The sequence below is a fragment of the Cetorhinus maximus genome, chromosome 22 (genome assembly GCF_964194155.1).
Source record: "Cetorhinus maximus chromosome 22, sCetMax3.hap1.1, whole genome shotgun sequence".
Lineage (NCBI taxonomy): Eukaryota > Metazoa > Chordata > Chondrichthyes > Lamniformes > Cetorhinidae > Cetorhinus > Cetorhinus maximus.
Genome location: NC_135900.1, coordinates 60,457,255 through 60,475,303, shown reverse-complemented (window position 1 = coordinate 60,475,303; position 18,049 = coordinate 60,457,255). Strand labels below are relative to the sequence as shown.

At 41.3% G+C, this 18,049-nt stretch overlaps 1 protein-coding gene and 1 non-coding gene across 5 annotated transcripts in view; one reads left to right on the top strand and one right to left on the bottom strand.

Annotated features, from left to right (window-relative positions):
• The window catches only part of LOC144696735 (zinc finger protein 800-like), a 126,098-nt gene extending 108,557 nt beyond the window's left edge, over positions 1-17,541 (top strand). For 3 of the 4 annotated variants that reach the window (XM_078568400.1, XM_078568402.1, XM_078568403.1), the window contains 2 exons: positions 7,082-8,815; positions 10,120-17,541. In XM_078568400.1, coding sequence (XP_078424526.1) covers positions 7,082-8,815; positions 10,120-10,133 — 1,748 coding nt within the window. In that variant the 3' untranslated portion in view covers positions 10,134-17,541. Of the gene's footprint in view, positions 1-246; positions 272-7,081; positions 8,816-10,119 lie in introns of all 4 variants that reach the window. The other variant, XM_078568404.1, reaches the window with a different exon arrangement.
• trnaf-gaa (transfer RNA phenylalanine (anticodon GAA)) lies at positions 12,445-12,518 on the bottom strand. Its single transcript has one exon. It is a non-coding gene; the product is annotated as a tRNA-Phe (tRNA).
• Positions 17,542-18,049: the final 508 nt, after the last annotated feature.

Below are 18,049 nucleotides of genomic sequence, written 5' to 3'. Positions count from 1 at the left end.
TTAGAAATCTCATGCTGTAGTATCAGAATGTTATTAGATGGACTCTTGCCAATTCGTTGAGGATCTGAACATATGTAACTTTTGGATACTGTTCTAACAGACTCTTGGAATACTTTGCTACCAAGTTGGCATTAGATTGTCTTCACAAAAACAAGTGAACAAATGTCCATTCTCCTTCTTTAACTCATCATTTGTAGAAATATACAGTTTTCACCACCTCATTACAACATATTGTTATCTCTTTAGTGCCTGATCAAGAAGACAACATCAGGTAATTACCATTCTTTGTGTGAAATGTGGCTTCTTGACTATCAGTTCTGAAGTTGCCTTTTACAGTTCGTACATTTTGCATTTATGCTCCCTTGTACTGCAGTTGCAGTATAATTTGAATTAATATTCATTTGCTTTCCCTATTCAATTAAATATCTCGAGTTATCTCTCAAATTGCTTCTTTTCTTGAGTGCCGTCATTCAGAATCCAAAGATCCCTCATAATAGTCCTCTGACTATAGAGACCAACCATGGTCCCTTGTTTTTTGCACCATTTCCAGGACTTGGATGTTTCCCTGTGCTTCATTGATCATTAAATGAAGTATCAGTGATGTACTGACCAGAGCACTATACAGCTTCAGTATGACCATCTTAGATTTCATATAGCTCAAAGTTTTCTTCGCTAATTGTTACTCTGAGACTGGACAAGGTCATTGTAGAGTCTCCTGTAATTTCCAAGCTGCTTCAGTCTCTCCTCTTCGTTAAGTTCTTTTTTCACTTACTTGCATTAAACCTCATCTTCCATAGTTCTCTCACTTGTCAAATTGTCTTCCATTCTCTGTAACTCCTTTGCTGTGTATTCAAACTCCCATATTCAGTGTTGGGCTGCACTCCATCAGTTTCCCTGAGGTTCCATATCATTTAATAGGAGAGAGGGGAGACTGAGGAGTCCCATGACCATTATTCTGGGATAAAACAAGTTTGATTCGGATACCTAATTTAAATTCTGTCAGATACAGGAAGGTGGGAGATGGTATTGAATGGCAGATAGGAAAGAGGAAAACAGCATGCTACAACCTGAAGAGTATTGTACTTACAGACGCACAATGATATCCACATCAGGTGGAGCATGATACTCATGGTTTACAGTCAGCAGCAGAATGCTTTGGAATTAATTGCTTTACAGTGCCTGTCACTGGCTATACACGGAGGTTTAGATTTTACGCACGTATTTTGTTCTGTTCCCTATTGACAATGACTCACTGTCGCACAATTTGCCATGAATGTGGAGCAGTCATAGAGGTCTACAGCTTAGAAAAAGGCCCTTCGGCCCATTGAGTCTGCGCCAGTCAAACAAGTACCAAACTATTCTAATCCCATTTTCCAGCACAAGGCCCATAGCCTGGTATGCCATGGCATCGCAAGTGCACATCCAAATACTTCTTAAATGTTATGAGGGTTTCTGCCTCTACCACCCTTTCAGGCAGTGAGTTCCAGATTTCCACCACCCTCTGGATGAAAAAATTCTTCCTCACATCCCCTCTACACCTCCTGCCCCTTACCTTAAATCTATGCCCCCTGGTTATTGATCCCTCCACCAAGGGGAAAGTTCCTTCTTGTGTACTGTATGCCCCTTATAATTTTATACACCTCAAACATGTCCCCCCTCAATCTCCTCTGCTCCAGGGAAAATAACCCCAGTCTATCCAATCTCTCCTCATAACTAAAACTCTCCAGCCCAGGCAACATCCTGATGAATCTCCTCTGCACTCTCTCTAGTGTGATCACATCCTTCCGAGAATGCGGATTCCAGAACTGTATGCAATACTCTAGCTGTGGCCTAACCAGCGTTTTATACAGTTCCAGCATAACCTCCCTGCTCTTATATTCTATGCCTTGGCTAATAAAGGCATGTATCCCATTTGCCCTCTTAACCACCTTATCTACCTGTCCCTCTACCTTAAGGGACTGGTGGACATGGACACCAAGGTCCCTCTGATCCTCAGTACTTCCCAGGGTCCTACCATTCATTGTGTATTCCCGTGCCTTGTTTGTCCTGCCCAAGTGCATCACCTCACACTTATCTAGATTAAGTTCCATTTGCCACTGATCAGCCCATCTGACAAGCCCGTCTATATCCTCCTGTAATCTAAGGCTATCCTCCTCACTTTACCACCCCACCAATTTTCGTGTCATCCGCGAACTTGCTGATCAACCCTCCTACATTCAAATCTAAATCGTTTATATATACCACAAACAGCAAGGCACCCAACACCGATCCCTGTGGAACCCCACTGGACACAGGCATCCAGTCACAAAAACCCCTCGACCTTCACCCTCTGCTTCTTGCCACTCAGCCAATTCTGGATCCAATTTGCCAAATTGCCTTGGATCCAATGGGCTCTTACCTTCATTATCAGTCTTCCATGCGGGACCTTATCAAAAGCCTTGCTGAAGTCCAAGTAGGCTACGTCAAATCATTGCCCTCATCTTCACACCTGGTCACCTCTTCGAAAAATTCAATCAAATTGGTCAGACATGACCTCCCCTTAACACAACCATGCTGACTGTCTTTGATTAATCCCTGCCTCTCCAAGTGTAGATTAATTCTGTCCCTCAGAATTGCTTCCAGTAGTTTCCCCACCACTGAGGTTAGACTGACTGGCCTGTAGTTCCCTGGTTTATCCCTTCCTCCCTTAGAACCATAGAACACTACAGCACAGAAAACAGGCCATTCAGCCCTTCTAGTCTGTACCGAAATATTATTCCGCTAGTCCCATTGACCTGCACCTAGTCCATAACCCTCCAGACCTCTCCCATCCATGTATCTAATTTATTCTTAAAACTTAAGAGTGAGCCCGCATTTACCACGTCAGATGATAGCTCGTTCCACACCCTCACAACTCTCTGAGTGAAGAAGTTCCCCCTAATGTTCCCCCTAAACCTTTCCCCTTCCACCCTAAAGCCATGTCCTCTCATGTTTATTTCTCCTAATCTAAGTGGAAAGAGCCTACTCGTATTTACTCTGTCTATACCCCTCACAATTTTGTAAACTTCTATCAAATCTCTCCTCATTCTTCTACGCTCCAGGGAATAAAGTCCTAACCTGTTTAATCTTTCCCTGTAACTCAATTCCTTAAGTCCCGGCAACATCCTAGTAAATCTTCTCTGCGCACTCTCAATCTTACTGATATCCTTCCTGTAGTTAGGCGACCAGAACTGCACACAATACTCCAAAGTTGGCCTCACCAATGTCTTATACAACCTCACCATAACATCCCAACTCCTATACGCAATTTATGAAGGCCAGTATGCCAAAAGCTTTCCTTACAACCTTGTCTACCTGTGACGCCACTTTCAGGGAATTATGTATCTGAACTCCCAGATCCCTTTGTTCCTCCGCACTCCTCAGTGCCCTACCATTTACTGTGTATGTCCTACCTTGGTTTGACCTTCCAAAATGTAACACCTCACACTTGACTAACTATAAATTGCTGTCCTCCAGTTCTCTGGCACCTCTCCAGTGGCGAGAGAGGTATTGAAAATTATTGCCAGCGCCCCTGCTATCTCCTCCTTTGCCTCACTCAACAGCCTGGGATACATTTCATCCGGGCCTGGAGATTTATTATATCACCGTCCTTCTGCCTGATTTCCATACCCACATCGTCCCTCTCACCTGTGAACACTGACACAAAGTGTTCATTTAGAACCCTACCTACGTCTTCCGGCTCCACACACAAATTACCACTTTGGTCCTTAATGGGCCCTACTCTTTCCCTAGTTTCCTCTTACTCTTAATGTACTTGTAAAATAACTTTGGATTTTCCTTTATTTTACCTGCCAATGTTTTTTTATGCCCCCTTTTTGCTCTCCTAATTTCCTTTTCAAGTTTCCCCCTACACATTCTATACTCCTCTAGGGCTTCCGCTGTTTTGAGCCCTCGGTATCTGCCATAAGCCTCCCTTTTCCTCTTTATCCAATCCTGTATATCCCTTGACATCCAGGATTCCCTGGATTTGTTGGCCCAACCTTTGTCTTTACTGGAATATGTTGGCCCTGTACTCTCCCTATTTCCTTCTTGCATGAGTCCCACTGCTTTGATGCAGATTTACCTAAAAGCAGCTGCTCCCAGTTCATTCTGGCCAAATCATATCTGATCTTATTAAAATCAGCCTTCCCCCAATTTAGAACTCTGATTTCTGGCCCATCCTTGTCCTTTTCCATAACAACCTTGAATCTAACGAGAGTTATGATTACTATCTGCAGAATGATCCCCCACTGATACCTCTACCAGTTGCCCGGCTTCATTCCCTAAAATTAAGTCCAGGACCGCCCCCTCTCTTGTAGGACCTTCTAGGTACTGGCTTAAAAAGCTCTCCTGGATGCATTTTAGGAATTTTGCTCCCTCTAAACCTATCACACTATGACTAACCCAGTTAATGTTGGGGAAGTTGAAATCCCCCCCTATTACTACCCTATTATTTTTACACTTCTCTGAAATTTGCCTACATATCTGCTCTTCTATTTCCAGAAGAGTTCAGTGTTCATGTAAGGATTCATTATTGCAGCTCTGTCAAAAAGTACAGTTCCGATCACAGAATTACAGAAAGGATGTGATCACAGAGAGCACAGAGGAAATTTACCATGATGCTACCAGGAATAGACAATTTTAGCTATGAGGAAAGATTGGATCGGCCAGAGTTGTTTTCTTTGGAATAGGGGAAGTTGAGGGGAGGTTTAATTGAGGTGTATAAAATTATGAAGGACTTGGGTAGAGTGAAGGACTTTTTTCTCTTAGCAGAGAGTTAGCCGGAGGCATAGATATAAAATAATTCACAGAAGAATTATAGGGGTGTTGAGGAAAAATGATTTCACCAAGAGGGTGGTGAAGGTCTAGAACTCACTGTTTGAAAGGGTGGTGGACGTAGAAACCCATTTTATAGATTTTTTTTCCCCCAAAACTTGGTTTCAATCTTTGGAGAGCACTTTGAGTTTAATAACTCATGTGATTTACAGGCCTGTTCCTGGTGGTGATGGGAGTGAGAGTGGGAGACATTTGAGTGAATGTATTAAGAGCATCATGAAGTAAGCATACTGGCCAAAGTGCGATATTTAATATAAAACATAGGTAGCAACAAGCTGCATAGACCCAGTGCCAGTACAGGCTAATGTTAAGTCCGATTTTATTCCTGTTGTCTACTAGGGTCATCGTGAAAAGAATGGTGGTGATAGAAGTGTTGGTCGGAGCTTATTTGGGCTGAATGAGCTGCAGTTGTTATTTCCCATTGATATGTAACCACTCACTATTCTCAGACAACATATTGAACAGCATTAGATGCAGTAGCTTCACAAATGGTATACTTTTGTCATACTTAAATCACAGTCCAATGATGAGTACAAAATCTGAGCTGACATTTTTATGCAGTACTGAGGGAGCCCTGCACTGTTGAAGGCATTGTCTTTCGCTCTCAGGTGGATGTATAAGATTCCATGGTACTAATCAAGAATAGTAGGGAATTCTCCTAGGTCTTGGCTATTATTTATCCTTCAACCAACATCACTAAAAACAGATTATTCGGCCATTATTTCATTATTCTTTGCAGAAGTTCGCTATGTGCAAATTGGCTGGCATGATTCCGAAATTGGAATAGTAACTATACTTCAAAAGTATTTCCTAGGCTGTAAAGTGCTTTGGGAGGTTCTGAGGTCATAAAAGGGTACTATATAAATGCAAACTTGTTCTTCTCTTCTGTCACGTGAGAAAGCGCTGTTTTTCAGCTCCTTATAAATACATTTCTCTATTTTTGATTTTGTTTTGTTTTTTGTCCAGGAAATGAAAACTCACTGACTGCAAAATTATTCAGTTTAAATGGAGACAGAATGGCTAGAATGTGTATAGGTGTTCATTAGTCTATGGAAATATGACTCAGTGACCTTTGTAGATTATATTTGTAATAAATGTTTAAGTTAGAACCATAGAACACTACAGCACAGAAAACAGGCCATTTGGCCCTTCTAGTCTGTGCCGAAATATTATTCCGCTAGTCCCATTGACTTGCACCTAGTCCATAACCCTCCAGACCTCTCCCATCTATGTATCTATCTAATTTATTCTTAAAACTTAAGAGTGAGCCCGCATTTACCACTTCAGATGGTAGCTCGTTCCACACTCTCACCACTCTCTGAGTGAAGAAGTTCCCCCTAATGTTCCCCTAAACCTTTCCCCTTCCACCCTAAAGCCATGTCCTCTCGTGTTTATTTCTCCTAGTCTAAGTGGAAAGAGCCTACTCGTATTTACTCTGTCTATACCCCTCATAATTTTGTAAACTTCTATCATAGCTCCCCTCATTCTTCTACGCTCCAAGGAATAAAGTCCTAACCTGTTTAATCTTTCCCTGTACCTCAATTCCTTAAGACCCGACAACATCCTAGTAAATCTTCTCTGCACTCTCTCAATCTTACTGATATCCTTCCTGTAGTTAGGCGACCAGAACTGCACACAATACTCCAAAGTTGGCCTCACCAATGTCTTATACAACCTCACCATAACATCCCAACTCCTATACTCAATACTTTGATTTATGAAGGCCCTTATGCCAAAAGCTTTCTTTACAACCTTGTCTACCTGTGACGCCACTTTCAGGGAATTATGTATCTGAATTCCCAGATCCCTTTGTTCCTCCGCACTCCTCAGTGCCCTACCATTTACTGTGTATGTCCTACCTTGGTTTGACCTTCCAAAATGTAACACCTCACACTTTTCCGCATTAAATTCCAATTGCCATTTTCTGGCCCATTTTTCCAGTTGGTCCAGATCTCTGTGCAAGCTTTGAAAGCCTTCCTCGCTGTCCACAACGCATCCAATCTTAGTGTCATCAGCAAACTTGCTGATCCAATTCACCGCATTATCATCCAAAACATCCAAAAGTTGCAACTCAATTCTTTGAATAATCTACTCCGTTCCACTAAAATAATTATAGAAGAATAATTTTAATTTGATTGAATTTGTAAATTCAACTTTTGAATTTATTTTAAGATATTTTGGTTTGTTTTATGCACTCCATCCAACTAAGTTATTTTTACCACTTTAGATTTCCCAGATTCAAGTGATAAACAGAGTCACGCCATACGGGAACTTTTGGAAGCAATTTATCCTAGGGTTGATAAGCAAGACTACATCATCAAGCTAGAACCCATTGAAACAAATCAGAATGCAGTGTACCAGCATATAACTAGACTCGATGATCCAGTCGTCAACGTAGAGACATACAGTCCACAAACCTCCAGCCCATTACCAATGCAAGAGTCAGACGTTGAAAAGGTACCAGAGATTGTGCCAGAGGAGGAGTTGGAACTCGTTGGTTCAGTTCCTGCAGAGCTTATGAAGAAAGAAGTAGCAGCCCAAAGAGTAGAACAAAGCCCAGAATCCCTCCTTTCAGAGATGGAGATCTCCAATGGTTCCAGTCTTGCACCCCACTTGGTCTGCTGCCTTTGTGCAAAAACGTTCAATTCCCGACGTAGTGTACGGCGGCACATTAGAAAAGTGCATAAGAAAAAGATGGAAGAGCTGAAGAAGTACATTGAAACAAAGAACCGCGCGGGGCACCAGTCCTCTCTCTCTAACACCAGGAAACGGTCCAAGGGCATCGGTGTGGTCACCGTAGGCAGGAACTGCCCTGTCTGCCACAAGTTCTTTGCCACAAAAGCAAATGTGCGCAGGCATTTCGATGAGGTCCACAGAGGCTTGAGGAGGGACTGCATTACTCCTGACATAGCCACCAAACCTGGACAGCCACTCAGCTTGGAAGAACCATCCCCCGAGCATCTGGTAACTGCCCCACCCCGCAGGCGCAAGTCTTCCTCAAAGGCTGAGTACAACCTGACAGCATGCAAGTGCCTTTTATGCAAGAGAAAGTACAGCTCGCAGGTCATGCTGAAACGCCACATGCTGATTGTACACAAGATGAATCTGGGAGAGAGTCTGTCCAAACCCCCAGAGCAGGGTACAGCTGTGGCACGCTGTTTGGAGGTGACAGAAGCTAGCACCTACTGTACAGGCAACATGGAGGTCTCGCTGCCTGCTAACAGGCCTTCTCCTCCGGGTGAGACCAAAGGTTCAAGTCAAATGGGTGAGAAGAAAATCACCCCAACGCTGAAAAGCAAAGTGAAGCAAGAGAATGACAGCCCAAAGGCTTCGAGTCCAGCTACAGCAGCTGGCAACCCCAAGCCCAGAAAGCCCAAGCTCTCAATGGGCTTCGACTTCAAGCAGCTTTATTGTAAGCTGTGCAAACGACAGTTTACTTCCAAGCAGAACCTGACAAAGCACATCGAGCTGCACACAGATGGCAACAATTTCTACGTCAAGTTCTACAAGTGCCCCCTTTGCACCTATGAAACACGTCGCAAGAGGGATGTCGTCCGACATATAACAGTAGTGCACAAGAAGTCAACCCGCTACCTGGGCAAAATCACTGCCAATCTAGAGAGCCGGGCAGTGAAGAAACCGATCGAATTTGTCCTGAACAGAGTGCCGAGAAGAGGCCCCCAGAGGGACGAAGCCAAGCAGACCAAGAAGCATGATGGCACTTCTGCCTCGCCTGTCCCATGCTCTGCCGTCGTTGGCAGGAAAACTGATGGAGCAGAGCCTAGCACTGAAGTAAAATTCACCAAACACTTCTCGCTGCACAAGTGCACTAAGTGTGGAAAAGCATTTGCCAAAAAGACATACCTGGAGCATCACAAGAAGACGCATAAAAACGCAGTTGTAACATCGGAAGGAAATAAAAATGTCGGCCGCAGCACCCGATCCAAGGCCCTTCTCTCTGGTAAGAGTGCAGTGATGTCATTCATTTTGTGATTTAAAAACTAAAAACCAAGCCTCTTTTAATTCAAAGTTTGTGTCCTAATATTTAACCCTGAGGGGGCAATTTTAACCTTACTCATCCGAGAGGGAACTCGAGCGATCTTATTTTGCACTTGACCGGAATTTACCCTCCCTTTAAAATAGGATGGGATGTGCATCTGCCCTTTGACCTGATGCCATTGGTTTCCAGCCCAGTAACCTCAGTTAAACTTAGCCTCTTAGTTTTGTTTGGTATTGTAGATTTAAAAGAAAATATTGACTTTTAACTACGAAAAGCTATTTTGTTTCCCTGTTTACCTTAACCCATCGGTAAGTAAATTCTTGCAGAGGGCTGTGGATGCTCAGTCATTGAGTATATTCAAGCCGGTGATTGATATATATTTTGGACTTTTTAAGGGAGTCAAGGGTTGTGGGCATAGTGTGGGAATATGTAGCTGAGGTAAAAAGATCAGCATTAAGGTTCAGGCTCAAGGGGGTCAAATACCCTATTCTTGCTACTCTTTCTTATGTTCTTTTGATTTGCCTTTAACAACAAGCCAATCACTCTTTCTAGATAGTTAAATTAGAACAATAGACACAGTAATTTAAACTATTTTGAGACACTAATAAGAAACCCAGGAGAGAGGAATTTGATGAGATGTGTAGGGTTTAAGAAAGGTTCAATAGTGCATGAAATCAACAACAAATATTCTTAGGATTTTGCATCCCAAGTTGGCTGGATCTGTGGCTGTGAGGTGTGTTCCAGTGCTGACATAGAGAGGCCTTAATGCTTGTGACAGCTATAACAACATAGAGGCCAAGTTATCCAATCTAAACTCCTTGATCCATCCTTTACAGGAGAATGTTTATTGGGCACTGATTTGAAGGTGATGTCACCTACATTTTGAGCAAGCCAGAAGGATTGTCGAATTTCTCCCAGTTTAATATCTTCCTGGACAAGTAGACTTGGCAGAGAAAAGTAATTTTATTACAGTAGATTCAGTATGAATATGGAGGTCATATAATCAGAATATTACTGTGTTGACTTTAAAAAAAAATGCTGCGCTTGCCTACTCAATGGTAAATGGAATAGCCAGGAAGTAAAGTAGAAATGCAGTATTTGAAGAAAAGTTGCTACTGCCTTTTTCTTATTTAGCCATAATTGCTAACAGTGTGAAGGCTGAAAGGATTAACAATCTGCCATATTGTTATTTTCACCTCTTAGCAAGCATTGTAACAAACATCACGTTAAACTTGTCTTTGTTTTTAAATCTCCTCCCTGCCTAGATACTTCCAGATGACATGTTAACAAATGGACTTTTTGGGATTCTTGTCGTGTGAAGATTGAATTTGGTGGCCAAGACACTGAGAGTCATTCTGAGTAAATAGCAGCTGTGAGAAAATAGGAAACCAAAGCATCATGGACATGAAATTAGGAGCAATTGTGAAATGACATTTAAAATGAGATTATAATTGCATTCAAATTACCAAGGCCCTTTTTTATGTACCAAATGTGAAATGGTACAACGTTCCAGACTGACTCTGTAGCCAATCTGGTAGAAATGTACTGTGCTGTACAGACATTGAACGACAAGTTTCTTTCCAACACCTTGGTGGAAATGTGCTCTGCAGTCACGAAAGCAGACAAAACTTACAACTGATCTACAGATATTGTATGGGAACAGAGGAACAAGGTTATCAAAAATCGTGATGCAGTTAAAAGTCTGCTACTATTGTGTTGTATGTTTGTTATGAACTCCTGGCAGATCTCCCGTGCTCAGTGTAAGCCAGGGGAACATTATGCGGAACAGGAAGGAGCACTACACCATGCAACACACACTGTATTGTTCTCCTGCAAAGAATCTGTTCTGCATAACCTGCCCCATCCCTTTTAAGGTCGTATATTGAACAGGAAAAAGACCAGAAACTGAACTGGACCAGCCGTATAAATATTGTGGCTAAAAGAGCAGGTCAGAGGCTTGGAATTCCATGGTAATCACCCCCTGACTCCCCAAAGCCTGGCCACCATCTACAAGGCACAGTTAGGGATGTGTTAGAATATTCTCTGCTTGCCTGGATGAGTGCAGCTCCAACAATACTGAAGAAGCTCAAGACCATCCAGGACAAAGCAGCCCGCTGGATTGGCACCCCATCCACTACCTACAGCATTCACTCCCTCCACCACCAATGCACTGTGGCAGCAGTGTGTACCATCTACATGATGCACTGCAGCAACTCGCCAAGACTCCTTCAATAGCACCTTCCAAACCTGCGACCTCTACCACCTAGGACAAGGGCAGCAGATGCATGGGAACACCACCTGCAAGTTCCCCTCCAAGCCACTCACCATCCTGACTTGGAAATATATCACTGTTCCTTCACTGTCACTGGGTCAAAACCCTGGAACTCCCTTCCTAACCGCACTGTGGGTGTACCTACACCACATAGACTGCAGTGGTTCAAGAAGGCAGCTCACCTCTACCTTCTCAAGGGCAAATAGGGATGGGCAATAAATGCTGGTCTCTCCAGTGATGCCCACATCCCGAGAAGGAATTTTTTAAAAAAGCTATAATTTCTGTGTGTTCCTGAGGCCAATTCGAGGACAAAAAAAAAACCAGCAGGAAATGGCTCTTCTCCTTTTTATATATTTTTAAAGTGTGATACAGAACCTTTGCATGCGTGACTGTCACTTCCAAAACTTTTACATATCTACAAAAAGGTTGTAAGAAAATATGATTAACTGCACCATTCATAGCAGATATTAGAAACAATAACAGAGTTATATCCTGATAGTAAGAAAATTTTTCATTAACATCATGTTCACTAAAAGTATGGATGTTTTGATAGTCATGCACAGGCGAAAGCGATAGATTTAAGATGAAAAGTTTTTTTAACCATGACTTTCTGTTTGTGTATGCATATTTTAAATTGTGGAACCAGTTTAAAGAAAGATGTGTGTGGATACATTGTTTGCACTTAAAGTCCAATATGCTCAGCTAAAGTATAATTTTGTTTTGGGATGCCCTCAGAAACTTGAAAGATTATGTTGCAAAGATGAGCAATAGCAACAATATGCAAACACTGTAACATCATATACTGCTCTCAACTCTCTATTCTCTAAAATCTGTTAACTTTTTAACGAAAATTGTACTTTAATGAGCTACAGTGTTCAACTAATTGTTTTCCTTACAAATTGTCCCCTTTTGTGATTATTGGCCCATAACAATCTTAAAATTACCAAAAATTGTGGCTTGCTGATATTGCATCTTGAAATATAATGATGATTAATGTCGGCAGGACAACAAATTGTTTTCTTCTGCATTCAGCCCATTTGTTGATGGGCAATTTTTGTTTTTGGGCTGCTCAGTTGGATTGACAGCAACAGAAGATTTTTTTTGTCAGCATTCAAATTAATGTGACAGGATAACTGTCTAGTTTCCAAGAGTCAGGGGAAGCTATTCAAGTATAGGAAATGATACATACCTGCAGAAAATGACAGAATCTCGTAGTGTGAATATCTGAACAGCTGCTTTATTTTCATTTGTCAAGTTCTGAAATATTGGATGTTGATTGTAACTCTTTTGTTACAACAAATGGAGACAAGCAACCTCCTGCCGAACCCTGGGATTGAACCAGGGACCTTTTAGACCTTCAGTCTAATGCTCTCCCAACTGAGCTATTTTGGCCCATAAAATTTATTTTTGTATTACCAATTTTCAGTAAATTGAAGCACAACAAATTCTCGAATTAAGTCAGATATTTGAAATAAATGGGAAGAATTCTGTCTGTGGAAGCCTGCTTGAAAGTCAACTGTACACATTCTGTATCGTGAAGCAGTTTTGCCTTTTCACTGATGCAGCTGTGTAATGTGGCTTGGGTGTGAAGTCATTCAAATTGATTTTTTGTCAAGCTGTGCGAAACCTGTCTAGTGTGACGATCCCAGGTGCTTTTTTTTTTTAAATGTAATTTTTAATGTTAGCAAAGACCTAACTGGTACAATGTACTTGTGTTGCCATGCCATATTGTGAAACAGGGCTAACGATCTAAATTAGATCCATCTGTCACCTTGCCTTTTCTGGAATTACACCACACCAATCAAGGGGTGGAAAAGTCTCATTAATTGAGCAGCTTCAGTACTCATTCTGTTAAGGGTGTGACATCTGTGTTGGTCATCATCATTGTCAGTCCCTCAAAGTGAGGTTGACATTTGCCAGACTTCATGCTCAGTTCATAGCACCCTCGCCTTTGAATCAGAGGGTTGTGGGTTCATGTCCCACTCCCGGAAACCAAGAACTGTGATTGTACTCGAAAGAGTTGCAATCTGTGACTGTTGATAACTCGAAAGAGTTTAGGTAACTCAACAGGCCAATCCTGGAGCCACAGATCATTGGGCAGAGAGGATAAGAGTTGCCCTGAGGAAGGGGAGTTCTCGAGCCAGGGCTCTGCTCTCTCTCTTCCACTTACATAGCTCCTCCACTGTGGTCAGTTACACAGCCGGTTTCTGACTCTGTTGTGGCTTGTTGGATGAGATGCTGCCACATGGCATGGTTTGTAACAAGTTCCTCCCACACACACACATCAATTTGTCCCCTTTTCAGTGAGGCCCTCAGATGTCCTTAAAATGTGTTTGCTGTCCTCTTGGGATTGGATGCCACTCAAGTTTTGAAAAAAAGGATCTGCTTCAGAAGCCGATTATTTGGCATGCAGATGTAGTAGCCAGACCAGCAGGGCTGATTTCGCATGATCATGGTTACAGTGCTGGAGGAATTTGACTTTGATGAAGGTGCTGGAGGTTGTTTGCCTGTCTTCCCAGTTGACTAAGCATCCTGTGGATACACTGCGGATGCAATTTCACCAGTGCCTGGAGGTGGCTTTAGTACGTGATCCAAGACTCAGTGTTATATAGAAGGGTGTTGCCAACAACATTGTAGAGTAAAGCCTTTGTCCTCTTATGGAGGTCTCTGTTGTTGAAGACCTGAATTTTTGGGAGGCTTCGCTGGCACAGCTGATTCTGTGCTGGATTTACTCTTTGATGGTGACCTTTTGAGAAAGCTAGCTGTCAAGATATGGGAAGTGTTCAAGGACTTCTGAAGTCTCCCCATCAATAACAGTAGCAGGATACAAAGGTGCTTGTACAGGAGAGGGATGGTGGAGGATTTTGGCTTTGCTGATGTTAAGCGAGAGACCAAGCCTTTTGTTTGCAGAGTTGAAGAGTTTGAAGGTAGTCTGAATATCGCTTGCAATGTGGGCCACAACTGTGCAGTTGTTAGCATATTTTAAGTAATGCATATGCTTAGAGGGTCACCTTAGCGTTGGCTCTTAGCCTGTTGAGGTTGAAAAGCTTCCCATCAAGTCGAAATTCAATCATGACCCCTTGTGGAGTTGATCATGGGTGAGTCCCATGACCAGGCTGAAGTAGATAGTGAAGAGAATTGGTGCAATCACACAGCCTTGCTTGACTCCCATCCAGATTTGAAAGGACTCGGTCTCCAGTCCATTGCAAAGAATGGTTGCTGTAATACTGCCATGCAGGACTTGCAGGATAGTAACAATTTTTTCTGGACATCCAAGTCACTGGAGAACTTTCCAAAGGGACTCGCAGTTGATGGAGTCAAAGGTCTTTGACAGATCAATAAAGGCCATCTGTGTTGTTTCAGACACTTTGTCAAGCAACAAAGATCAAGTTTGTGGCTCCCTTGAATGGTTGAAAGCTGCATTGAGTCTCTGGAAGTATGCCTAAGCTGACGGGTAAGAGGCGGTTCAGGAGGATTTGTGAGAGAATCTTTCCCACAATGGACTGAGAGAATATGCTTCTATAGTTCCCAAAATTAATTTATCATCCTTCCTGAAAGTGTGGTGTAATTTGGCTGTGAAGTCATTCAAATTGATTTTTTTTGTCAAGTTGTGTGAGACCATGCCTACTGTGAAGTTCCCAGGTGCTTTTTTTTTTAAAACGTGGTTTTCAATGTAAACAAAGATCCGACTGCTACAATGCACTTATGTTTCCAGGCCAGCGAGTGACACAAGGCTAATAATCCAAATCTGATCCATCTGTCAACTTACTAATCACTAACCTTGCCTTTCCTGGAATTACACCACACCAAAGGAGGAGGGGAGAAGTCTTGTTTTAATTGAGCAACTTCTGTACTCGTTCTGTTATGGGTTTGACATCTATGCCGGTGTAGGAATATTGATTCATGTATGACCATCACCCTTTCTAAAGGTTGGCAGTACGATCCTCTGACTAAACATGTGCAACTGTCTAGCTATTGTATCAATGTTTACTTGCACTTGGAGTATGTGATTTTTTTTTCGATTGACTATACAGGAGTAAGAATAGGATTGTTGAAGTACATCTGAATTCTATTGGCAATGAAATTAGCAGTTGTTGGGCAGTATAGCACTATAGATGTCCGATTGTTGCATACGCATGTTTAGATTTGTTATATTAAGAGTTTGCAACTCTTTTTAAAGTTTAGCAAACTTAAAAAGAGTGATGGAATCATAATATCCTGTAGTAGCAACAAAATAGGTATTTTCCAAAATGAAGCACAAAAATAGGCTTACTAAAGCTTTGCACTAAGTAAATGTAGTGACTGCCTATTCAACTGCAATGACCTAAAAGCAAAATTCTACATTTCAACTGTTCTACAGGGAGAATAACTTGCAGTGCAACTAATCTACAGTTTAAATGATGTGCTCCAACTGAGGTCTCAGCAAAATGCTACTTATAAGGAACCAAAATTATATTTAGTTGTGTTGCATATTGCCACAAAAGCAACATTGAACTCATTTGTTAAAGGAAATTAGCTGAAGGTGAGAAGTTAATAAATTTTGTTTCTCGTAGTTAATGAGGCAGATGAATAATGTCAATCATTTCAATCTATTAACATTTACTGCTTTGAAATGCACCAAAATGTTTGGTAACTTGCGCATTTTTCATTTGATATTTTATCTATAACCTAACATTAAAGCTGATCACATACATGTTAATAAGATCTAATTAGGCTTATTATTTCAAGGAAATTAGATATCTGTTACCATTATTTAATAGAAAGCTAACGATAGTCGATGACGATGATAACTTTCACACCCAAAAACTGTGTTTCATTTAGTTCTTTCCATTTCAAAGCTTATTGCTCCCTCAGTAGCATCTCATTTTTTTTCTTCCAGCATTGGAGAGTCACAAAGTTATTTTGGTTACTGGCAGCACGATCTTAAGTTTGGCCAGTGACATTCTATTATCAACTAGCAGGTGGGCTGCTTACGCCAGGGCAAGATAGGAAATTAATGTTTGCCCCTGAGGTTTTTCATAGGAATGTTGCAGTTGGCTTTGATGTTACAGAGTGGAAAAGTCAGACACTCTTCCTTACCATTGATCATTGTACAGGATTACATGGACTCTGGGTGAGGATCAGATCAGGCTTGGATGTGATGTCCACTATAGCCTGATAGCTTGTCGGCAATTTGTATTAAGCCTCTTGTGAATAATGGCTTCTAGAAATGGTTTTCTCCAGTGAGAGAGTCACGCTTTGGGCAGATGAGGGCAGAAAACTAAAATAAAATAGTTGAAGTGAAAAGAAAATATGTCCGTTCTCCTCCCTTCCAAAAAATAGATAAAATGTTTTGTTTATACAAACTATGTCTGTTCGGTTAGAACCAAGAATCGATTCCTTCGCTGTCAAGTAGCCCTAAAACTGTAACTTGAGAAAGTACTGTTGTAACAATTAAGGCTACAAGGTCACTTTTTAAGTAATCCTATCTCTCAACTTTATCTAATTTAGAATCTTGAGTGTCACTGAATACATAAGGAGGCAATTTAACAATGAAATTAGTAAACTGCATTACCTGATTTTAGGATTACAGAATCAGTGTCACCTATGCTTCCAAACATGATTGATTCCTCTTTGTGTAGAGCAGCTTTTATTTAGCTCCTTGATTTCTAAAGAGAAGTGCCAGCTAACTGAAGCAAGGAGGGATCATTGAAGCTTGAAACAGGCACTCATGACACTGAGACAATTGGCCTTTGGTTCCAATTACAAGAGGTAATCAGCCCTCAACCTCGTTCTTTGAAGAAGTATCCTTCCAAAGTTTTAGAAAATGCTACAGGTACCAGCACAGTTTATTACCCTAGTAGGAACAGGAAACATGGCAGGGGTTGAGGCAAGTGATACAAGTGTCAAAAAATAGGAAGGAAGAAAAGAGTTTTACAAAAGTCAAAGTTATCATTTATTTTGCTAATTTAGAAGAGATATTCAATCTTAGTGTGCAATTTTTTGTGGATATTTTTCTTTAGAAATTCACAATCTTGTTTCTTTTGTGTGTGTGTGTGCATATATGAAGGAATGTGTTTTTAATTGTACTGGATATTACTTGCTGCTATAGGTAAATTGAATGTAGACGAACTTTGTTCTGAAGCTTAACATAGGAACAAAGGTGTACAGAGGAAGCCTTGAATGAAGAAACTACTGGTGCAGCAATGAGAGTAGTTGTCATTGCAGAGCAATCAAGTACCATCCCTGACTTAATCCATCCACCACTATTTTATTCTGTGATTTTAGCTTATGACAAGTTTGTCCTAAAATTTATTCAGAAAGCAAAACAAGAAAACTTGCCTAAAAATTCCTCTGGGTGGCAGTGACTAGCAATAGAGTATTGTACTGACAGCCACATTAAGTATAACAGTAAATAAAGCCATTCAAACTTGAAGCTCTGTGCATGGTGTGTCTCTGTTGTAGACTGCAGAATTAATTTTTGTTTAGTAGTTTTTCATCTTAGTCCTATCGATGAAGAATTCTTTAGACTTTAAACTGAAGAATTCATTGTACTGGATGACATTTACTTTCCCCCTGCAAACCCACATTATATAGAGTCTTCATATTTCCACTGAGGAATCAGAAGAACTGCCCATATCACTGGAAAGTAGTCCTCAAAGATTGTAATCTAAGGTTGCTCTATTTCTTTGAGCTTTTAATGTTCGAGCATCCTACACTTTTGTCTTGAGCATCAGTCCCTCTATCCCTATATTCAAATTGTTGATGGGCCACTTCTTTCACTGCTGTACAAGACGGATTCTTGTAGGACACAGCTAACCACTTCCAACCACACTGAGAAGCTCTTTGTCCTTTTACATTTTCTTCCCTTCTAATCTAAAATTTGTTATGGTTCTGTTGCTTGACCAATAATCCAGATAGCACAAGTTTAAATTCCACCATAG